The sequence below is a fragment of the Candoia aspera genome, chromosome 1 (assembly GCF_035149785.1).
Source record: "Candoia aspera isolate rCanAsp1 chromosome 1, rCanAsp1.hap2, whole genome shotgun sequence".
Taxonomy (NCBI): domain Eukaryota; kingdom Metazoa; phylum Chordata; class Lepidosauria; order Squamata; family Boidae; genus Candoia; species Candoia aspera.
Window position 1 is genome coordinate 276,723,598 of NC_086153.1, and position 25,139 is coordinate 276,748,736.

General features: G+C 37.4%; 1 protein-coding gene across 2 annotated transcripts in view; it reads left to right on the forward strand.

Moving 5' to 3' along the window:
• PCNX1 (pecanex 1) overlaps positions 1 to 25,139 on the forward strand; it is a 105,722-nt gene that overhangs the window by 64,588 nt on the left and 15,995 nt on the right. For both annotated transcript variants that reach the window (XM_063289839.1, XM_063289840.1), the window contains 17 exons: positions 1,966 to 1,998; positions 2,671 to 2,842; positions 5,916 to 6,026; positions 7,336 to 7,427; positions 8,945 to 9,054; positions 10,153 to 10,258; positions 11,793 to 11,885; positions 12,914 to 13,064; positions 13,352 to 13,493; positions 16,242 to 16,419; positions 17,319 to 17,427; positions 17,646 to 17,775; positions 19,210 to 19,268; positions 20,443 to 20,658; positions 21,509 to 21,762; positions 22,294 to 22,524; positions 24,258 to 24,358. In XM_063289839.1, coding sequence (XP_063145909.1) covers positions 1,966 to 1,998; positions 2,671 to 2,842; positions 5,916 to 6,026; positions 7,336 to 7,427; positions 8,945 to 9,054; positions 10,153 to 10,258; positions 11,793 to 11,885; positions 12,914 to 13,064; positions 13,352 to 13,493; positions 16,242 to 16,419; positions 17,319 to 17,427; positions 17,646 to 17,775; positions 19,210 to 19,268; positions 20,443 to 20,658; positions 21,509 to 21,762; positions 22,294 to 22,524; positions 24,258 to 24,358 — 2,288 coding nt within the window. The remainder of the gene's footprint in view (positions 1 to 1,965; positions 1,999 to 2,670; positions 2,843 to 5,915; positions 6,027 to 7,335; positions 7,428 to 8,944; positions 9,055 to 10,152; positions 10,259 to 11,792; positions 11,886 to 12,913; positions 13,065 to 13,351; positions 13,494 to 16,241; positions 16,420 to 17,318; positions 17,428 to 17,645; positions 17,776 to 19,209; positions 19,269 to 20,442; positions 20,659 to 21,508; positions 21,763 to 22,293; positions 22,525 to 24,257; positions 24,359 to 25,139) is intronic.

A 25,139-nucleotide genomic window follows, 5' to 3' on the forward strand; every position in this document is an offset into this window, starting at 1 on the left:
GTTTAGTTGTCACAGGAAATTTTAATACATGTGGATGTTGTAGTCTCTTGTCTACACTCGGAAATATCATTAATTCTACAATTAGATTTTTTTGAACTGAGATTCATAAAACCTGCAAGCTTACAAATTATTAAAAACCACATTTGGATAATATCTTTAAAAAGAAATATGCAGAAGTTTTATGAATAATTCAAAAGCTCACTCATAATTTGAGATATTTGGATTGTTCCAAATGAGGCTATTGCTTGATGGTCGATTTGGCTTTTTTTTTTTCCATAGGGAGCAGCCCAACTTTGTTTGCTTTCTGTGGTAACCCGCATAGAAAAACAGTTTGCTCTTCCTTTGTTCATTAGGCTTCTCTGTATATTTCTGAATTCTTTTTGTCACACTATGAGTAATGGATTTTACATCTATACAGACTTGATTTGGAATGTCCAGGAGCTTACAGATCTTTGGCAGGAGCCACGTTCTCCCCTGTGTGTCATGCATGTCCTAGCTGCAGCTGCTACACTTTTTTTCAGTTCTCCTTTGGCTGCTACATAAAAGCACATTGGGTGGACTTCTTCAGAGCAAAAATTATAGTTTTCCAATATTTTTCTCACTCTCCTTCTTCACTTTACTGCTAGTTTCTGTACTTATTTGTGTGGGAACTTGAACTGGCAATTTGCTGCTGATTTCACATGGTCTTGAAGGTCTACTTTACAAGTATCAGCACTGTAAGAGTAAGCTCCCTCTCCGGATGACCACAGCTTGTATCTCCTGTGTTTAAGAAAGCACTATTGGTAAGGTCTTGCCAGAATGCCAAATTTTACAAAATAAGCCCACAAAAATCACTGTTCTTGACATGGAGTGATTTCTTAGGAATAAGTGTTGAAAACCATTCAGGCCTGAGATCCAATTCTTGGAGTCCAATACTGTCAATGGATGCCAAGTCTTTTTATGCTTAGGAATGAGTCGATGTTGCTATTGTCAGTGCTAACTTAGCCAGGTAATGCAGTGCACCACAGGCCTCCCTGATGCCTGGCAGATTCATCAATAAAATGCAGTGCCACCTCTGAACTTGAAGGGACTGAGATACTAAGATCTATGATCTTTCAGATCCAAGATCCTGTCAGTCTCCTGCTGAGATATTGAGGTGGAAAAATAGACACCATTTTCCCTTTGATTTGTCAGAGGCCAACCCAAGAAGGTTGCCATAATTGGTAGAGAAATCTAGACAATCTTTTGCTATGTATGCCATTTGTCCCTGATTCCATCGGTAATAGTCATCATGGATGCATCCCTAACTGGATGAGGGAGCATTTCAGTTTCAAGAATCATGGTTAACAACAGAAGCCTCTACACATTAAGAAGTTTGAGGTCCTGATGTTTTTAGAGCTTTACATGACTTCAAGAGACTTTTCCATGGCCAGATTTTTCAGGAAGTAGCAGACAACTCTATGGTTGTTAAGTATATAGTGAAATTGGGAGGGATGTAGTCTACGTTCTTCCTAAATGTTCTTTAGCTGCAAGATTTGTACATATTCCACAATGTTCATCTGGTCATAATGCACCAGGTCATGGAGGACAACTTACTCACAGATGAGCTGTGTCATTGCAGGAGTGGCCAAGGAAAGTAACTCTTTCCCTCTTTTGAAAGTGTGACATCTCTGATATATCTTCTTGCATTCAAGATCAACTGGCAGTGTGATAGTTTGTGCAGCAGAATGGGCCAGATTATTGTTCCCTGAGAGATTTGGGTTTTTTCTGTTGTGACTAAACATATCTAAACTGTAATAGGCTTTTTACTTTCCCCCTTAGCTCTGGATGATGTTCCAGATATTTTTTTTCACATTTGAAAAATGCTGTCCTGAAAGCTTTAATGTGTCCATGGAAGTCATTTTAGATACCATTTGTTCAGATGATTATCTTAGGAGATTCCAAACCAAAAATAATGTTTTTCTGTTGTCTTTGCTGCTTTTTCAGAGTGTTCAGCCAGATTCTTCATCACCTCGACACGTAAGTTTTCCCATCTGGTCTTTATGTAGTCTGACAAATCAAAAATTGCCACAACTATTGCTGCTGTTTCAAAAACATTGCCATTAAGAAGAAATTACACTTTTAGATAGATGTTTTTTTAAAGAAATCGTAGCTATATATCATTCATTTTCAAATGGCCTGTATACGGTTCAAAATGTACTAATTAAATCTACTCAAAATGAAGATCGTGTTCTAAATAGAAAGTTTTTGGAGTGTTAACCACAGAACATAGGAAAACAACAACAAACACACAGATGCAACAACATGTGTTTTAATGATGCCTTATATGTCTGATATGAATTCAAGAAAGTCACAAAAGAGTTAAGGTAATTTGTGTTACTTTAGTAGAAGCTGCAAAAACCCTAATGATTGCAGAAAATATGTTGATGTTTAGAACTGGAAATTAATACTACTTGAATCTTTGTTACTTGCACGGAGTATGAAACCTATGTAACTGATACGGAATTCAAATGACGCTATGCCATGTCTTATTGGAGTGTGAAAACAAACTCTATTCCTTCATCTAGAAAGGGCATAGGCTCTGTCTTCGGTGGAACTAGCATGCAAAATGTTTCAGAACTGACTGACTTTTGAAGAAAGGAGTAGTTATGATTTACAACTTAAGTTGCAGTACTCAAACTTGTATTCCAGGGTCATAACCGAATCATAGCCTACAGCAGGCCTGTTTACTTCTGTATATGCTGCAGTCTCATTTGGCTATTGGACTATGGCAGCAAGAGCTCTTTTTCTGCACGGTTCTGTGTATATGGAATGGCTTTCACGAATCCAATATTGCTGCTTTCAGCAAGGGACTTGATTATGGGTGAGTAACTTTTCCATATGGTATGTTTAGGTAAGGGCTAGAAAACCTGTAGCCTAACCGATGTTGTTGAACCAAAAATGCAGCAATCCCAGCTAGCAACATCTAGAGGCCTATAGGTTTTCCCATCCCTGATGTAAGTTCTGATTGCCTACTTCGTCATCTTTGCTCTGTTGAACCTCTCTCTCTCTCTCTCTTTAAATAGGATTAAGTGGTTCTGATGCACCAGTCCCAAGATCTTTGAACAAATAGAGTTTAAGTGAACATACAGGATTTATATGCTAGAGAATTTAATCGAAGCATAGGAAGAAAACCAGTACAAGTAGTCCTTGTTAAGTGACTGCCTCGTTTAGCGAATGTTCGCAGTTATGACAGTGATGAAGAAGTAACTTTACGACCAATCCTTGCATTTACAACCTTCTCAGGTCTGCAAAGCAAAGGAAAGCTGAAGTAGGATCATAAGCACAGTTGCAGTTTCATTTAGTGAGCACTTGCCTAATGACTGAGTTGCTGATCCCAATTGTGGTCGCTAAACAAGGACTACCTGTATAAGAAAACAAATGTCTCTCTATGACTTTCATCATTTTATTATGCCAACAGTATCCTCAGTATCCTTCCATTGTATGGAGGGTCAAGGGATCTTTCGCTTCATGTGCTACAACCATTTCCATCGACCATCTAATAAATCATTTAGTGAAGAAATGGGTGACCTTTTTCAGCCTGGGTTGTGGATATTTTTTAAAAATACATTGGCCTTTGAAGGCCATATGGAGAGCATGTCTCTCCATATATGATGCAACTGGGCGGGCATGGCCAAAAGTGTTCAGCTCTTCTGTTTGCTTCTTTGTTTTTTGCACTGGGAATTAGAAGAATTTAAAGATAAAATATGATGCCTTTTGTTTACAGAAGTTTAACACAGATATTGCCATTGTTATTTTTGCTAAAAGCAGTAAAAACGCATGCTATCAAAAATCAGCCATTTATGTGAGCGAATTTCAGCAATGCAACCTAGGGTGTTGGAGGCCTGTAGAATGAGTCTGTAATGCATGTGGCCCAGTGTCCTATCCTTGGATTAATGAAACTGAGGGCAACGCCAGAGAGTCCCAAATGTGTCACTGTTGACCCAATTTTGTCTTTAGATCAAAATGTATTTAAAATCTGTCATAATGTATGTTTTTAGTGGAAATACTACCATTTTTATTTGTGGTATCACAAAACACCATGGTGGTATCTCCACTACAAGTAGTGCTCAACCCAGAATAATTTATTCAGCGACTGTTCGACGTTACGACGACACTGAACGGATGGTGGTTACGACTGGTCCTCAGATTTCCGGCTGTCCCAGCACCCCTGCGGTCACGTGATCGTGATCTGGGCACTTGGCAACCAACTTGCACCTACGACCGGTTGCAGCGCCCTGAGATCATTTGCAGCCTTCAGAAAGTCAATGGGGAAGCTGGCAGGGAAGGTTGCAAGTCACTGGGGTAAACCTCCCCCACCCACATACCCTCTCCCAGCCCTTCCGCACTCACACTGCACTGGCCATTCGCGCACCCTCCCCAATCCACGCTGTGTTTCTTGCACACCCTCCCTGACCTGCACTGCGCCCCTTGTGCACCCTCCCTGACCCATGCCTCTCACGTAGCCCCTCACAGCCTCCCCAGCCCACGCAGCGCCTCTTATGCAACCCCTTGCACCCTTGCACACCCTCCCCAACCCGTACCTCCTTGCATCCTTGCGCACCCTCCCTGACCTGTGCCTTGCCTCTCACACACACCCGTACACCCTCCCCAACCTGCACTGTGCCTCTTGCGCACCCCCTCACCCCCTTGCACCCCCTATCTGACCCGTGCCACACCTTTCATGCACCCTGCAGACCCCCTTGCTCCCTCCCTCACCCAGTAGCAGCCACTTTCCTGCTTCATTCTCCTTTTTTAGAACATGAAGGCTTTTCAAAAATAGATAGATTCATATCTTAAATTTTAACAGGATAGTTGACAGGTTCATAGAGCAGATGTGTAGACATAGTTACATGGGTCCTCCAGATTTAGAGAAACTGTATTTCTGAATATAAATTGCTAAAAAGCAGAAGTTGGGGACATCTGCTATCTTCACACCCTGCATGTATATGTCCTAGTGGCAACTGGTTGGCCACATTTGTATTTGTTTCTAAAATGCCTGGGACTTGCAACTTCCTGCTGGCTTCCCCACTGACTTTGGTTGTGGGAAGCCAGCAGGAAGTTGCCTCACCTAATGACAGTGGGATTCAGTTAGCGATAGCAACAGGACTGCAGGGATTGCCGTTGCTAAGTGATGCGGTCACACTTTACGGCTGCATCACTTAGCAACAGAAATTCTGGTCCCAATTGCTGTTGTAAGTCAAGGACTACCTGTAAACACCAATTATATACTTTTCTCCACCTAGCTTACCTCCTTATAATCATCTCAGTCTGTTTTTATCTCAGACCTCATAGTACTTTTCTGTTGAACATGTTAACGTAAAGAGGAAAAAAGAAGAAAGATTTAGCTTGTGCATACTGTCTCATTCTCTCTCACTCATACACACACACAAGAAGTGCTTCTGTGAAGCTACTTTTGAACGAAACAAAATAGCTGCTAGGGAATGTACTGCTAAATTTGTGTAGGCTGCTAACAAGTTAGAAAAAAGGTTGGTTGAGCTTTTGAGAGGAGTGATACGTTTTTGGGTCATAGGACTGAGTATGTTGTGTCTATGTCTTAACGTACTGGTAGTTTTTCTTAATTGTTCAGTAATTAATGTCAGTATGTTTTGCTGTTTATTTAGTGGCCTGCACTTAAACAAATACATTTTTACAAATACAGATAGTCGCTGCTACTATTATGATTATTATGTAGAAAGTGGGTCTGGAAACAGTGTATGCTTCCTGCAACTATGCACATAGCCGCTTGTATTCAGCTTAAAATGAAATTCAAGAGCTACTTGAAATAATTCTTTCTCCAAAGGAAAGAGAACATTTATTCACCATAGTTAAATATGGAAAATTAGTCAGCAGTTCTATATGTACTTACCACTTTTTATCATTTTTGTCTCCTATAGTGTTTATACTATGTTTCCCTATAGTATTCTTCATTGGACTTCTGCCTCAGGTGAACACATTTGTGATGTACCTCTGTGAACAATTAGATATTCATGTCTTTGGTGGCAATGGTGAGTTAAACCATTCTATTTCATGAAAAATGAGCAGTAAACAACTTTTCAGTGTGTTTCTAAAAATAATTTGAGTGCTTATCCAGGCTGTCAATTTTAAGCGTATCACATTTTAGCCTGTCCAGATTATCTGGCTAAGTACTCATACAAGGCAATGGCTTGATAATCAGATAATTATGTATGTTATGTACTAATTTATATAAGCAAACATATTTTTTATCATATTTTGATGTAATGTTGGAGTGCATGAAACAATTCTTGGTTTTATACATTTTTTTGTCATTTTATTCGGAATGAGATTTTCTCTCTACAGTACTTGGTTTGCCACTGTATGTCAATTGCAAAGAAAATGTATACCGTAACGTATCAGTTGAAATACAAGAGTAGATTATGGTTTGCTACAAATTAGGAAAGTTGAGGATGAAGTGCATGAGCCTAGGGCTCACTTCAATTTTGCTTTTGTATGCCAAACCCTGTTTTGGCATTGTGTGTATGTGTGCATGTGTGCGTGCCTTCAAGTCACTTTTGACTCTTGGCATCTGCCAGTCCCTGCAGATTTCTTGCCAAGATTTTTGGAAGTGGTTTGCCATTGCCTTCTTATTAGGGCTGAGAGAGAGTGACTGGCCTAAAGTCACACAGATGGCTTTGTGCCTAAGGCAGAATTAGAACTCACAGTATCCAGTTTCTAGCTTGGTGTCTTTAACCACTACACCAAACTAGCTCTCTTTTGGCATTATGCCTGCTCTCTATTGTCTCAGCATTATCCAGGCAACTGATTAATCTGAAAATAATATCTCAAGGCTTGCTAATTGGACAAACCAAAACACTGATAGGGACTTTTCATGCACCAGAATAGTGTTACACATAATCTGATGAATTGTAATAGAAGTTGCTAGGAATTCCAAAAATCTCCTCAAATTATAGTGCTTCTATTAATTAAGAATATATGATTTAAGAAGTAATAATAATTTATTTTTTTATAACTAAGAAGATGTGAAAAAATTATTTCCTGAAAGTGAATTCATTTAAATTCTTTATATTGTATGTATAGCAATGTTCACGATTTAAAAAATGTCTGGAAATGCCCTCAATTTACTTACTTTCATTTGGGATTTAGGAAGAAGTCATTTATTTGAATTAGCTTTCCAGGTTCATGAAATTACTAGATGTCACTCAAAGGAGAGTTTTAGTTTAGAAAAATAACTTACCAGAAGATGTACACCTAAAAACAAACTTCAAAATAATAAATGCTTAATTCTTACATCAAGATTCATTTTACTCATTCCTTTATTATCATCTTATTGTCTAGCCACGACAAGCCTCATTGCAGCACTCTACAGTTTTATCTGTAGTATTGTGGCAGTAGCATTATTATATGGATTGTGTTATGGGGCTCTAAAGGTGAGTAATACCACCAGTGCTATATTTTTATATAGTACAGTTAGATTTAAAATTCTTACATTCTGTCCTTTTGTAAAATGGATAAATGTTGTCATTTGATATCATAGTATTTATAGATGGAGATAAGATGCCCTTTCTTTCGTACAATACAAAAGCCCAGAGATCTTCCAGTAAATTTAATTTGAAATAGCTTCAAGGCGCACACAAAAATCTCACAACTTTGTACAACAAAATACATTTTAAATATTCATTGATAAAAGTTGTAATGGTTATTACCTTAGACAAATTAAATGAGATATTATTTATTATTATTTATTATAATACAGCAACATCAGGAAAAAAATACAATAATGGTTTGCAGTGAAAAAAGAATCTCTTTCTCTCTCTCTGTGTATATTGTGATGATTAAAATAAATTAAACCTAGCAAAAAAAGAAATAAAAAACAAAAACAAAGAAAAAAGATCCATAGAGAATTAATTTAGCCCTTAAGCTTATAATTAAATCTAGACCATATGGAAATATACTGCTTCATTCTCCTTTTTTAGAACATGAAGGCTTTTCAAAAATAGATAGATTCATATCTTAAATTTTAACAGGATAGTTGACAGGTTCATAGAGCAGATGTGTAGACATAGTTACATGGGTCCTCCAGATTTAGAGAAACTGTATTTCTGAATATAAATTGCTAAAAAGCAGAAGTTGGGGACATCTGCTATCTTCACACCCTGCATGTATATGTCCTAGTGGCAACTGGTTGGCCACATTTGTATTTGTTTCTAAAATGTCATGTAATTTTAGAAAATAACTTGTTCAATTTTGCATTTGTCCTAATTTTGCTTATAATTTGGAAGAGCATGGTATGTGCGTGACTTAAATCCGAGATTTGACCATTCCAAAGTCCTCCATTTATTTTTCCCAAGGGATTAAAATTCTTCCAAACACTTTCTGATCTTTATACTGAGCACATGGCACGAGGGACTGAGGAAGAAGAGAGAAAACTCTGAAAATCAGATAGAGAAGAATATATTACACGCATATTGATCTGATATGGACAGATATTAGTCCATGTTTTTGTCATGGTGGCTGTAGAAAATATCAAATTAGTTTTGACAGAGGATTAGTCTTTGCTCAGCTGTAGAACACTATTCCTCTAGAGAATATATATTACAGATACTTACTCCTGGTTTATAAAAAGTAGCCTTGTTTCAGAGCTCTCAGTTGGAGTTCTATGGGTCCTGAGTCACTGTTTTCTTGGAGTTGGATTATTTTATGGTTACATTACTTTTTTTTTTTGTATTGAATCAGAAAGCAGGTTTAAGATAATTCCAAAGACAAATAGCCTTGTGCTTTATCTACACACATTGATAGGATTATTAATTTTTGAGTGCAGAATTTCTAATAGCATCACTGTTTTAAAATAAAAATGACATTTTATTCTGTAAGTTGACTCAGTCATTCTGTAAGTTGACTCAAGTCATATATATATAAAGCTATATATATATATATTTGTCCACAGGATTCTTGGGATGGTCAACATATTCCAGTGCTTTTTTCAGTGTTCTGTGGTACATTAGTGGCAATATCCTATCATCTCAGCCGACAAAGTAGTGATCCTTCTGTCCTTTTGTAAGTGGTGACTTCCTCTTCCTATATTGCATAAATTTCGTTCCTCTAATTGAGAAATATTAGAAGAAACTGATTTTTTAAAAGCCTAAAGCTGCTTCTATGAATAAGTCACCGTGACCTCACTTGGATCTATTAGTAAATACATATAGGATTGGAGCTGTGACTCTTCGCTGCATTGAAATTTCTTCCTTAAAAGTGCCAGGTTACCCTGATTACAGCCATAAAGAATGACAATTCTGAAGCATTTGTGTATATGGGGATGCAATCATCTCTTCTGTCCATTAGCCCATCACCTCTTTCTGTAGTAAGAGGTGACTCTCCTTCCATTGTTCAGAGATTCTGAAGTAAAGTGTTTCATTCACTTGTTCAGGGAGGCTAGAGGACACAAAGAATATGTATGATACACCCAGAGCTTCGTAGGATCAATTATTTGCATAAGAACAGTGAGCGAAAAAAAATACACAGAAATACTTTAAATGACTTACAAATATATTTGAAATGTTGAGCTGAAACATCTCTGATGATATCCAAAAGATAAATATGTAATAGTGAGTGAGTGATAGTCATTTACGTTTTCAAGTTTCAACAGTTTTGGTGAAACTATGAATGGCACCTTGCTGTGGGGAGTATACAGAAGTATGCTTTAATCACTTGATCTGCAGCATTGTAAACATACCCAGACAGTGGGAATACTGAAGAGTGATGGAGCTTTTTTGACAGAAATGGATTGTTGTTATTATTATTAATCAATTTTTGTCACCGCCCATCGCCCCCAAAAGAGGGACTCTGGGCAGTTTACAATAAAGCTAAAAAAGATTAAAATACAATAAAAACAAGATATATTACATAAAGTATAAATATAAATATAAAGAATAAAATAGCATCCAAGATGGCAATTAAAAGTTCTGATTCAGATTCATAAATACACAGGAACCACTTTAAGGCACTAGCCACCCCCAGGATTGACTATTTTATTAGAAAAGGAAGGCTAATTTTCCTTTAAAATGGGAGGGATGGTTTAGATTTGCTTAGAATACAGTAATGAGTAATACAGTTCTTTTCTGTACAGACTTTGTTTAAAACAAATATTTACTTCAGCTCTTTAGTGCAATCAAAGCTTTTTCCTACTTCAGAAGATAAAAATCCAGAAGATCCATTGTCTGAAGTCAAAGACCCCTTGCCTGAAAAACTTAGAAATTCAGTGGTAAGTTGAATCATATTTCAAATTAATAATAATACTGACAAGTTTGCTATTATGCATACTAAATGCGCACTAAATGCATACTAAATATTGAACTAAATAGTTGATATACAGTATTTCTGGAATATTCAGAAATAATAGCCACCTTGGTTGCAGCCTGATGCCTACAGATGTTTTGGGGTTGTATAGAGTTATATTCCAATAGAACGAACACCATTAGTGTCTCTACTATTTATAATCCAAATCTGCCCTGTCAGACTGGAGAAGATTAATAGATTTCATGAGCAGGGGATACTGCCTGAACTATTAATACTAATTATTGCTCATTATATGAGAGATATCTCCTATGGGAGATATTGTCCAGGACATTTGGAGGGCATACCAACATGCATGTTCCATGTCTTCTACAGTTCTGTGGAAAGAATATTTGACCCATTTCAGAATTTCTAAATTTTTGCATGTCTTTGCCACTGAATCAGAACTGGAACTTTTCAGGCTATTATATCTAGTGTAAATCAACTTTTCAGGCTATTATATCTTGTGTAAATCAAACAATACATTCTGCTATAAGAACTTCATACCATTAGTCAAGCATGGAGCTGGTAGTGCCATGGTTTGGGGATGCTTTGCTTCCTCAGGACCTGGATCACTTGTCATTGTTGAAAGAAGCATGAATTCTGATCTTGTCAGAGAATTCTACAGGAGAATATCAGATCATCTGTCACATGAAGCTGAAGTGAAGCACAAATGGGTCATACAAGAAGCCAGTGATCCCAAATATACAAGCAAATCTACAAGATAATGGATGGAGAACAAACTCAATGTTTTGGACTAGCCAAGTCAAAGTGCCAACCTAAATCTCATAGAAATATTTTGTGGGACCTGAAATAAGCTATGAATGTAAGAAAATCCACAAATGCCATTCAATTGAAGCAGTTCACCATGGTGGAATGGACCAAAATTCCTAAGTAGTAATATCAGAAGCTAATCACTAATTTCAGGGAATGTTTGGTTGCAGCGGTTGGTGAAATTAGTTACTGAATCTAAGAAATGACTACTTTTTCACATGGACACATTTATTATTGGATGACTTTGGTTATGAAATAAATGAAACAACCACCAAACTTTGGTGTTACTTTGTTCACTTAATCTCTCCCTATATATTCTGCTATAAGTATATATAAAAGCCACATGAAGCTCTGATAATACTCTGTGGCAAAGCTATGCATGCAGTTCAGGTGTTTAAATGACTTTTTCAGGTTGTGCAAAGATTTATGATATTCTGTTCTAATAATTGTTAAAAAAATTTCAGAAGCTAATTATCTTTATATAGCCTGGCAGGTCATCCTGTACCTAAACTCAAATTCCACAAATATGTCAATAAAAACTGAAGGGGGGGATCTATAAATATTAATTGACACACTTTATTCTGAAATTGTCCTCGTAGTAACTATATGAGTAATAAAAAGATGGATTTTTTATAGAACCTTATTGATATGCAGATGTATTTTCTTTGTTTCTTTTTTTTCCCTTCTAGAGTGAACGTTTGCAATCTGATCTTGTTGTTTGCATAGTCATTGGTGTGCTTTATTTTGCAATCCATGTCAGCACAGGGTTCACAGTACTGCAGGTAACACTTATTTCTGTTGTCCACTTAAAAATAATGATATACATTTCTTTTATAAGTCTTTCTTGGACATTATTTTCATTGCTCAGCTGTATAGAATAGCTTGTTTTCAGGTTCAGTTATAGCATGTTGACTCAATGTACGTCTCAGTTTTTTTTTCCTGCCTTAAGTACTACTGAGTTCATTCCAGCTAGCACCCATTATTATCTTAGGAATTTTAAGCAAGAGGGAAAAGATATCAGCTAGCCTGAGAGTTGAAACTTCTCTAATTTCTCCATGTTCCTGCTTGTGCAACATTCTCAGACCATACTGATGTGTCTATTATATGAGCAAATGTGGAAACTTGGGATGCTAAAAAGTATGATGTAGTGAAACTTTGTTCTCTGAACAGTCAAGAATCTCACTTTTTTTGGTTTGTTTTTGTTTTGTCTGATACTTTGACATGCCATAAATATGCAAATGCTGAAAGGATTATAGTAAACACATCAGTGGGTGGCTGAATGGCAAACTTCCAGTGGAATCAGTGGTTAAGGAGTTGGAGAAGAATCTAGGTTTTAATCATCGTCATCTAAGCTCGCTTTAGGACACACATTATTTCTCAAAGGGTGGGTGAAAAAAAATCAGAGGAAGAAGTTCTTCAGTTGTCTTGAGCTCCTGGACAAAAAGCAGAATTTAATTTTAACTAGTAATAACAACATGCAGTATAATATCTGTGCAGCATTTAAAAGGGAAATGCAGAATCTGTATATATATAAGAAAACCCTTTTTTCTTAAGATGGTATCATATTCCCTCAAACTCAGAATATATGCCTAATCAAGGGTAGCAGCTAGGATCTGATATAGGACTGTATCAGGTGTTTCTGATGTGCTCTGACATACAACATTAGATGGTAGGGAAAAGCAGAGGAGAAAATAGCTTTTTAGCCAGAGCTGCTATTTGCAATGAAATGAAGTAACACAATTCTGCAAGGGATGATGATTTATTTTCCTGATTTTGAGATTTACTCTTTTTTCTTAAATTTTTCTTTTAGCCTGTTTTAAGTTACGTTTTGTATGCATTGGTGGGCTTAATTGGCTTTATGACCCATTATGTGCTGCCTCAGCTCCGGAAACAGCTCCCATGGCACTGTTTCTCTCATCCATTACTGAAAACCAGGGAATACTATCAATTTGAAGTCCGCAGTAAGTAGTACAATTTGCAGTAGATTTGTCTCTAAATATTGTTTGCGTTATCACTCAATATACTGAGTTTCTATAATTAAGCTGCATTTATTAGAAAACTCTATCTACAGTTAGATTACATATTACTTTTTCTTTTTGCCACAGAAACCTTATTCTCTGTACAAAAAAAAAAGATGGTTCGGCTGTCTTAGGGACTGCTCAGCTTGGGGGATGAGAACTGAGTTTGATGATACTCTGTTCATGCTCCAGAAATATTTGATTCCATAATGTGCTCTTTGAATTCTTAGATGCCGCACATGTTATGTGGTTTGAGAAAGTTAATATATGGCTTCTTTTTGTGGAGAAGAATATAATCTATCCCTTGGTGGTCCTCAATGAGCTCAGCAGCAGTGCAAAGGCTATTGCTAGTCCAAAGAGATTAGGTACAGAGTAAGTAGAAAAATGCATGCATCTTTATTTTACCTTTGTTTTAATTATGATTAGCATTTTGGAAAAAAGATATCTGTTGGGGAACTTTGTTTCTGGCTTTGTTTTCAGCATCTGAACCTCTCTTCACTTCCCCGCTGTTCAACCCCTCTTCACCCTCAGCACTGTGAATGTTGGCTTTAGTGACCCTCTCACAGAACTGTAAAATAGGAAAGTCTCATTCAAGCCATTGAGTTCAAACCTCAGCCTAGTACAGAAATTCAGATTGAAATAGATGGCAGAAAGCAGGTTCTTCTATGGAAAGGGAGCCCACAATTTCCCTTGGTAACTTTTTTCCATCGTGGAAGTTCTCTTACTGTTAGGAAGGGAGATTCAGATCTCCCATTAATTCTTTCTTGTCTAAATCTCGACAAACTGCCCCACAAACTCTCCATCTATCCTTTCTCAGGTTTAGGTTTCTTGATGCATTACCCTCCTTTCAAACACCATGGCTCTGAGATTCCAAACCTTTCTGAAACCTTCCATATTATTGCATCAGGTTGTAAATTAATATTTGTATGACTGAACGCTACCTTTTATTTTGTCCAATTGAATGGAATATCAGAAAAAAGTATGTAAAAAGACTCAGAACTCTGTCCGTTTGCCTGTCTATCTCTCACCGAGATGACTCTCCAAATTCATAACAGAATGGGACCAAATTTGGTATGAAAGGAGAAACTTGGGCTGGATCCAACCTGGAGCTACAGAGAAACACATCCCAGGAAAAATTCCCCAGTGCATCACTGTGGGGAAACAATTGGGCCAAAGGTGCGAATGTTACCGACTGCTCCATTCTTAAACCTCCCTCCTTCCTCCCATCCACTCATATGGCCCAGAGTGCAGCTGCTATTAAGGGGTTGGAAAGAATTCCAGAAGCTGTACTGGGCATGCTTTCTCTACCTCTCCTTATCTCTTCAGACAGAGGGTCTGGCTTCAAACCCTTCTTTCTACATCTAGTTTTATAGGAGTGGAGAATTTGGAGTATTAAAGTGGATTTGGTCACCAGCAGTTCTTACAGTGGAGGGAGATAAAAAATGAATTTTCCATTTGAGGATAGGTTGAGATTGTTTCCTCAACACGACTTCTAATCATTTGCTTGGCTGGATAAAACTGTGTGATGGCTGGATATGGTCCTGATGCTCTAGCGCCATCCATTTTCAGGGCTAGCTGATTTCATTCCCCAAGTATCTGTACTGGAATCAATGCTTTTTAATACATTAACTAGGATTAGGAGTGAGCAGTGAGCTTGTTAATCCAGCTGATGACTCCAGGGTGATAACAGTCAGGGTGATAACAATAAAAACGGGATTATGAAGAACTTCAAAAAGACCCTTCCAATTTAATAGGTAACAAAATCGCAAGTGGGGCTGATAGTAAATTAATGTAAAGGGATCTACAATGGAACATATGTTTTTACTACACATATACTTTGATGAGATCTGACCAATTAAAGGGCCATGGCAAATGGCTCAATAAAATTGACCCAGTGGGTGTGTTCTGATTTCTGCAACTGAAAAAAGTAAAGGAACAGAACACCAAAATGGCCAGGGGGCTACAGCAACTCCCTTAAAAGCAGAGGTTGCAGTTTGGGGGCATTCAGTGTTGCTATTATACAGCCTTGTGAAGTTACACAGAGTGTAGATGAAGTGGATTGGGAGAAGCTTCTTGCCCTCTCTTCATGGTATAGCTTGGCATTATTAAGTCAGACTAAATTGCAGCAGATTTGGAACAGAAGAAATAAAGACTTTCCATATTAAATCACAGAATCTGCTACTAAAATATGAGATGATAGGCACAAATTGACTTAGCTTTAAAATGGAATAAGACTAATGTATCCGAGATACAGTCTCAATGGCTACTTGTTAGGTGGGGTATCTGCTACCCCCGTAGCTAATCCTTTGGTCTCATCTGACAGAACGTTTCTTATGATGACAGGATCTTGAAGCCCTTTACCATCTCAACCTAATCTACCTTATTAACTGATCATTGGTATATAATGAGGAGAAGGGAAGATTCCTATGTATCATTTTAAGAAAGGAGAAAATAAAACAAGTATGTGGCAGTGAAGCCTATGACACTGATTGGATGAGTTGGTACGAAGGCATAGGCTGTTCATGAACATTCCAGTTGTCCAGAAACAAATCCACCTGAATGTTTACACTGTATTGTCTTTGATGTATTTATTTAGTCTACATTTATTGCATTTATTTATTTAGCTTTTTCTACATACAATACATACAATTTAAAAACACATACAATTTAGCTTTTTCTTTGGGTAAGATTAAGGCTTCATATACCCCTAGATGTAGGCATGGGTATCCACAGAGGGGCAAGCGACAAAATGGGGGTCTTGAAGTTGCAGTGCAAATTCTTCCCCTTACAGATTTGCATACATTATTGCAAAGCAAATAGAAAAGGATGGAGCTTGCATTCTGATGTTAAATACACATTTTGTCATTTTAACATCATCATGGCTAGCTACAAATGCCTCTGGATATAGCCACATGCTGAGAACCCAAAAGAGATCCTGGGAGTTAGGAAATCTCATATACAGGACTCTTAGAAAATAAGTTGATAGAGAACAATCAACAAACTAAGCAATTAGAGAGGAGTGAGGCAAGAAGGAACTAATGGGGGAGAGAGAAAGAAAGAACTAAGCAGGAAGTTCTTTGGCTTCAGGTTTCATCTGAAATTATATTTTTCTCATTGCAGATTTGGTGCTTTAATGATTACTATAGCTGGTATGAAGTTGCTGCGCTCATCTTTTAGCAATCCAACCTACCAGTATGTTACTGTAATTTTTACAGTGCTTTTCTTTACGTTTGATTACAATCGATTCTCCGAGACCATGCTGCTAGACTTGTTCTTCATGTCCATACTCTTCAGCAAGGTAAAGTCAAATAAAACACAGCACAACCATTCTATTCCATATCATTAAAATGAGCTGGCAGGACCTGGCCTAGTGTGAACATCTCAACATCTGCCAGAACAAAGGGGGAAAAAGGTTTTCTGTGTAGCAGAGCCATCTTCTTGCTCAGGAACTTTTATAAAGCCCAGGCAGCCCTTTATGACACAGATCTAGTTCATATATACTCTGATTTGCCTTGTTAATAGCTGAGAGACCAAGTAGGTTTCAGTACACAAGTTTAATAAATAAACAGATAATCAGGAGTTGCTATGGTACAAGGGATAAAGATAGGCTATCCCCTATGCATTTTGTGATACTTGGGTAAATGTAGCACCTAGTCAATCTTGGCTGATCTCAGAAAGCTAAGTAAAATTGGACATATTAGTTACTTGGATTGGAGACTTAACAGGAAATCTTAGGGCTGTAGACAAAAACTGTGAAATTAAAAAAAAAATCCCTGAGGAAGGCAATAGAAATTACTTCCATATTGTTGCCAAGAAAAATACATGGGTGTGTCCATGTAATCACCAGAAGTAAAGATTGACTCAAAGGTGACTCTACATTTTAAATTTTTCTAGTTTTACAATGTGAAATAAATCTTGCAATTTCATGGTATTTATTTCCCCTCAATCCTGAAAGGGAACCCAGAAGAATTCCACTTTGTTTTGTTCTTGTTAGTAGTCCTTAATGGGTTTAATGGGGCATGCTTATACACAAACATGGGATGTGGTGGTCTGGCTCCCTCAAATTGAGTTCCCTTAATCAAGACTTAATTCTGCACGTGCTTCAAGGGAATAAAATCCATGCATGATTATGCTTCTGTATTGCTGCTGCTGCTGCTGCTGCTTATATTTTATATTTTCTTCTGATTTCTTTTGTAGCTTTGGGAACTTTTTTACAAGTTGAGATTTGTGTACACTTATATTGCTCCTTGGCAAATCACATGGGGATCTGCTTTCCATGCTTTCGCCCAGCCTTTTGCTGTGCCCCGTATCCTTTTTGAAATTCAAACATATTTTAATTTGATCTCCTGAAGTCTGAAACCTAGTAGAGAAAATATACAGTAAGTGATTAGAAAAGCAAAGATGATTTTACTTGCTCAGTGTTATAAGAAAAATGGATAAGGGACTAATATCCAGCTTCATTCTACCCTGCTAATAAGTGACCTGGGTAACAATTATGGCACCCTTAACTTTAGTGTCTGATAGATTCTGCGATGCTGTTTGTCCAGGCAGTCGTGTCTGCCTTTTTCTCTACTCCGTTGAACCCTTTTTTGGGAAGTGCAATATTTATCACTTCTTACGTCAGACCCGTCAAGTTCTGGGAGAGAGATTACAAGTAGGTGTTACTGAAATCATACAAGGCTTTCATGCATTGTATATTTTTAATGCATTAAAAAATAGGATATTTCTACATGAAGTTGTTGGATTGGTTCACTCTAGAATTTAAAATAATATTTTTAATGACTCGGAGGCACAAAAAATGTTTATTTTCTTGATACTGACTATTCTGAATGTGTAACTTTTAAAGAAAAAAATGAAACTTACAGAACTTCAGATATTTCCATTTAACAAATAACTTTTTTAGATGGGCGGAATAGATTTCTGAGTTTCACAGTGCTGGAGAATTAGGCTTCTGCTTTCTTCAGGTTGCCCATCCTCACTTCACCGAAATTTATTGATATGTTTTTCTAGCAAGTCTTGCCAGAATTTAAACAACTATTATTCACTATGTTTCTCCTGCTTTTTAGCAATATTTTGATTTCTTTATTCTAATGCCTTTCTAAAAATGGATCTTTGTGGCAGTTGTAAATTTTAGTTTTCTGGTTGCCACAAACTTTCATTAAAGTATCATTCAGAACTTTGGAAGTGAGTGACCAGGTTATTTGAGGGACTGCCTCTTCCCGGTTACATCTATCCATCCCGTCAGTTCAAGCAGGAGGGGTATGCTGCAGGTCCCATCTACTAAGTAGCTACATCTGGCGGGACCCAGGCGGTGTGCCTTTTCTGCTGTGGCCTCCACACCATGGAATGTCATTCCCACTGAGGTGAGATTGGCCCCATCCATACTTGCCTTCTGGAAAGCCCTCAAGGTGTGGGTTTTCCATCAACCTTGGAAGTCTCATGGTGAGCCAGCCAGATGGTTGTGTGATGTTTAGTGATGGTTATCTCTCCTGCTATCTTTTTATATCTTTTTTTTTGTTTTTCTGTTTTTACTTACTGTTTTATGATGTTTATGGTTTTTATGTATTGGACGCCACCCAGAGTCACGCTCTGTGAGATGGGCGGCTATATGAATTTGTTAAACAAACTTCTCTCTCTCTCTGGGTGGAAGATTGGTGATCAGTGTCCATATATGCATATGTCTGCTTTCTGAGAAAGATGGCAAGTCAAATCTGACAGGATGTGTTTTCATACTCAGAAAACATACCTGGCTCAGCCTCTCTTATCAGAAAGAAGAAAAACATGACTAGAACTAGCAGTGTTCATAGCACTGTTTTCAGTTCTGTAAGAGGAATGGCACACTGGGAATCAAATATTTTGGACCGTCACCAGTTGGTCACCAGTTGGTCACCAGTTAACCCCACAGGGTATACTAGCATCTGCATGAGCTTTCCCCTTACTTGTTTTGAGAGAAGGCATGTAAAAATGAGCCTCTATCTGGAAGGTAGAATGATAGAAAAAGATACAGGATAAGCACCTTGTGGTGTTTCATTTCAAGGCATTTCAGGAGAACAAGTAACTCTTACTCTTTTACTTTTTGCTTTTTCAGCACAAAACGAGTGGACCACTCAAACACAAGACTGGCTTCTCAGCTTGACAGAAACCCAGGTAATATTAACAGAAGTAGGCACATGAGGCTGTTGAGTAGATTGTGTGATGGCTCAATTTAGTCCATACTTTTTTTGGTGGGGGTTCAAACTTAACCTGACGAAAGATAATGACATTTTTGCATCTTTGGGGCAGGGGGAGCTCTTTCTAATGGATAACTATATTGTGTATATGTAACAGAATATACATGTTTTTATAACATGCATTAGAATTCTAGCTTTGAGAAGTGTATTATGGAGGATAAATCTTAATAGGAGTTTTTGTCTTATAGAGATTGTTACCGATTTATTTGAAATTCAATTGCAATAAATACAGGTCATTCTTAGAGACTACTTTCCTTAAGCATTCAGATATCTTTGCTTGTTTCATTGATCTTATCTGAAATCTTTATCAGTTTACTTCTTAAATGATGTGATACATACTATTCATCAACTAGTAGATGAAAATCTTTTTCTTCAATTAAAGAACCATATTTTTTCTAAGCTACAACCTCAAAGTTACAACTAGTAATTCCGGTTGCTGTGCCCTTCAGTATCTATATGACTCCCATCTGAATAAATCTAAAGCCTTCCTTTTATGTTCTTCTTCTGTTTTTCTAGAAAAACTGAAGTTTTGCTGCTGTCCTTATGAATATTCCTCTTTGCACGTTCTCACAATCCCTGTTTTAGACATATTCTAGTAACCTGTCCTCTTGCTTGGATTCCCCTTTTCAAAAAGAATATATCCAAAGATGGGAGAACTGTCGGAAAAAAATAACTAATTAACCTTAAGCAAGGCAAAGGTTAATCCTGGTTGCTAGGAGTTAGAGAGTATACATTTATTTCGACTTTGGCTAACTTTCTATAGCACTATTGTAGAAAAAAAATGGAGAAGAGAGTGCTGTAGGTACTATCCTGAGTTCCTGGAGGATAGGGGGTTCTACTCCTGGTCTCTCTCACCTTTAGGGTGCCCTACCTCAAAAGTTTACCTTGGGGCCAAGGGAACTATATTAACACTACTAGCAGTGGAAATAACATGGCTAAAAGGCAGCTATGTTTATTCGGCTAAAAGTTCTTAAAGTGATCATCTATCCTGGTCTGTTTAATACCTTGGGGTGATCTTTCAGTAGAATTGTAAAAATAAATTTATATTTTTAGTGTCAGTTTAATGATACTGTTTTTTCCCCTCCATGCAGGTTCTGATGACAATAACTTGAATTCAATATTCTATGAACATTTAACTCGGTCCCTTCAGCACAGCCTGTGTGGAGACTTACTCCTGGGGCGATGGGGGAACTACAGTACTGGAGATTGCTTTATTCTTGCTTCCGACTACCTCAATGCACTTGTACACCTTATAGAGATAGGCAATGGCTTAGTCACCTTCCAACTGAGAGGGCTTGAATTTAGAGGTAAAATCTGTGAGGATGCACTTTTCATTAATCTTCCTGTACTACTTTCTGCTCCAGACATTGTAAAATGCAAATTTAGCCCATTGGATTAATACGCATTTTAGACTGAGGTGCTGTCTGAGTCTGGGTAAAATTAATACATATAGTCCTCGACTTATGACCCCAGTTGGGACCAGAATTTCCATCTTAAGTCATTGCAGTCGTAAGTCAAGTCACCACGTGATTGGACCCAATTTTATGACCATTTTTATGGCAGTCATTAAGTGAATCCAGCTTTCCCAGTGGGTGCTTTTTGCTGGAAAATGCAAAAACTGTCACAAAACACGATCACATGACCACAGGATGCTGCAACCGATTGCCAAGCATCTGAAATATGATCATGTGACCATGGGGGATGTGACATTTTGCGACTCTCAGAAGTGCTTTATAGACCATAAAGCACTCATTCTGAGGCTGTTGTAACTTCGAATGGTCGTTAACTGAATGGTCATAAGTCGAGGACTACCTGTAGAGCTGAACAGAGTTCATTCTATAACCTCAGATCACTTAATCCTTACTTTCTTCAAACACTTCAACAAAAATTCTGTTACTTGTTTTGTCATCACTGAATTCTATTTTAGTAATTTCTGACATCTTTCCAATGAGTATGGCACTGTAGTTAAAATATCTGAAGTACGATCCAGATATCTCTGATTAAGTGAACCATGAACTCATGGAGGTCCTTAATTACCTATCCCAATATTTCTCATCCCTTTCCCTACCCACATAGCAAGTACAATCATTACTACTAAACTATCAGAGCTGTTGTCATTAATGCTCCTTATTCTAAGAATTACTTTTTTCATTTCAGGAACTTATTGTCAGCAACGAGAAGTAGAAGCTATTACTGAAGGGGTTGAAGAAGATGAAGGGTTTTGTTGCTGTGAACCTGGTCATATCCCTCATGTGTTGTCTTTCAATGCTGCCTTTGGCCAGCGTTGGTTGGCTTGGGAAGTTCTAGTCACAAAGTATGTCTTGGAGGGCTACAGCATCACTGACAACAGTGCTGCTTCCATGCTTCAGGTCTTTGACCTAAGGAAAATACTCACCACCTATTATGTCAAGGTACATCTGTAAGCCAGGAATGTAGAATTGTCTTCCTCTTTACAAATATGTAAGAAGCTGATTTTATCCAAGCTATTGATATCTATGCTATCACTTGTATCCATATATACCGCTATTCTAATTATTTTCAAAAGAATAGGTGGTAACATGCCTATGGAAAAAAATATTAGCTAGAAATGTATTAGTGAGTGGAGTTGCTTTGGGGTTGAATGTGTGCAGAGTCTGAACTTCAAACGTAAATCTCCATCCTCCCACCCAGAGAAACCAAAAATAATTAATACTGTGCAAGTTATTCTTATAAATGGTTTCACATTTTGTTTGTATAAACCAGCAGAAAAACTAATACATCAGAGCATTTTCTTTTTCTCCATTTCTTTTCTTTTCCTTCACTGCTATGGTTAGGATCTGGTGAATAAACCAGCTAGTTTCAACAACTACAGAGGATATGTTTAGTCCTTTAGTTTTCTGTAAATACTTAAAAGTTATGATCAGATGTGTACATTCTAATACCTTTAGCTTTTTATCTTGTAGGGTATCATCTATTATGTAATATCTTCTCCCAAGCTAGAGGAATGGTTATCAAATGAAACAATGCAGGAAGGGCTGCAGCAATGTGCAGACCAAAATTATGTTGATGTAGACCCTACATTTAATCCTAATATTGACGAGGATTATGATCATCGCCTAGCAGGGATTTCAAGAGAGAGTTTTTGTATAATTTATCTCAACTGGGTAGAATATTGCTGCTCTCAGAGAGAAAAAGTAAGTACTTTTGAATGATTAAGGAATCCTAGAAAGATTTGGTGTCTTACCTCTCAAACAATATCTAAATCCTGAAAAATAATGCATATTAAAATGTAAAAACATACACTGAGGAAGTAATTGTGCATTTGGTTAAGAAAATGTTTTTTATTTAAGGTATTTAAGCCTCCCAGAGTCAATTTAAAAATTTCCCATTGTTCTAGTGAATAATACAGCAGTCAACAGCAAGCATAAAAAGGCTACCAATTTCACAGTTGCACAAAATGGTAACAGAGGCATAGTAACTTCAGAATACATGACATATAAATCAACTTCAAAATGGGTGGTAAATATATTTTAACTACATACTATTCAAAATTCTGTGGAAAGGAACGTAATTGAGAAACAAATTCTTCTGACGTAGAGGCTTGCGATAGAGGTGTGATACAGGTTAAATACCAATTTATTAGAAGGCAAATCCATTAGGTTGCTCTCAGTGACTCTTGCTAGCTGCCTGTCCCACAGATGACCCTACCTGTCTTTTTTCTGGGAAGGTAAGCACACTTTCAAACAAGCATTTTTTCATTTTCTAAGAATACCTAAGTGACTAAATGATTCTTGACCTAAAAGTAATGATGTCAGGCAGAGCAGGAAGGCTAGGAAGTAGAAAAAAGAGATAACTACTGCCACCATATTGCCTACCTGTGTACCAAAGACAAGGTGGTTTTCCAGCATTCTGCTTAAAATAGGGCCAAGATTTCTCTGGAAAATCCACAAGGTGAGCATGTCCTTCCAAAGTTCATACTCAGAAAAGTATTATTTTTAAAAATTGAAAATGCATTTGGCTATCATAATTTGGCTTTGATAAATCATGAAGGATGGATTTAAGCTGATACTCTTCACATATTTCTGGAAATCTACTTTATATTGCTAATTATTAATTGTATGAAGAAATGCTTCTTTTGACTGTTCCAATATGTTGCCACTTCAGTTATGAACCTTGCATAATTTTATAAACCTTGGTATAAATTTTATAAACTCTGGTTTTCAAAACTGAAATGCCACAAGCACTACAGTTTTTTTTCAGATAGAAGGTGTCCACCATCTTGAACAATATTGCTGCCTATATCAGGCTGAAGATATCAGCATACATTATTGATCTATGAGTCTACTAGGTAGATAAAGGCCAAATAAATTAATACAAAAGTGAGGATATGTTGAATAGGTTCACCTCCAGCATTTTCCATATAGCTGCTCTCCTGATATTTATGTAAGTTGGAATTTCTGCAGAGAGGTTATGCCAGTCTATGACTGTAATTAAGATTTGATTTCATTTGATCTGCAGAGAGGAGGCCTTCACATGCAGAGCTATAGATATTCACGCTATATGAGGAGATGTCAGGAATGTGGCAGAGACCACTTGGCAGAGTCCCACTTACATGTTGGCTTAAAGTATTTGTATTACATCTGAAGAGAATTCACTGCTACCAAGAATCTACTCTCAGTAATGCAAGCTCCCGTTTCCTGATGATGGAAGATAAAGCCTTGCAGCCACTTTTATTAAAGTGAAAGTGTGTGTCCCATGTTGGGTATTATTCCCTGTGGGGTTTTTTCCTAAGAAAGTAGGAAAACATACTGTATATGAAACATTACAGTTTGAGTTATATGATGGAACATAATGGTATTATACAAACAAAAATACCTTACATGCTTTGCCTAACGTTTTCATTTTCTGTTTTTTTCTTTACTCAAAGCCACTCAGCGCAGATAAGGATTCTTCCCTGGTTACCCTTTGCTATGGGTTGTCTGTTCTGGGTCGGAGAGCTCTGGGAACTGCTTCACATCATATGGCTAGGTACGGTCACTTATTATTCCAGAGTAGGTCCCCTAGACTATGCCTATGTCTTTTTCCATTCCTGCTCTTAAAATTTGACACATCAGATTTCAGTAGCTGATTTCAGCCTCTAAACATAAGTGACAAATTCTGACAGGATGCTAAACAGAGAGAGGAAGCTTCTCCTGCTGCAGTTTCCGTCCATAAACATTTAGTATTTTAGAACACCTAAGTCTTGCCTTTTGGCCTCTGTATCCCTCATCTAGATTATTTTAAGATGTTTTCAATAAAAAGTTGCAACTCTTTGAAATTAGCGACAGTGTTAATGCAATATGATTTTTGGTTAGGCTCTTGGCGCTCTCTGAGCTTGCTTTTCCCCTTCCAGATATTTCACAATCAGGCTAGCTCACCTCATCAGTGAATGGCGGAGTGAAATTCGCTGGCTGTTTATATATGGTAGTTTGTCCTTGATTGGAGTATTTGTTTCTTCCTGTTTATCTATCTATCTATCTATCTATCTATCTATCTACCTACCTACCTACCTACCTACCTACCTACCTACCTACCTACCTACCTACCTACCAAATTTGTCACCTCCCATCTCCTCCCACCAGAGGGACCAGTTTATTTAGTGCTGGTTCCTGTTTATCTGACATTGGTTAACAGGAGCAGGATGAGAAAGGATGTACTTAGATCCGTTTGCCCCTTCCTTTGATTTTTGGTTGCTTCCTTTTTTGAATGGTTCATAGCTAGACCTTATCTCAGTGTGTCTGTTAATGGCTGATTTCTCAGAGTGCCAAGC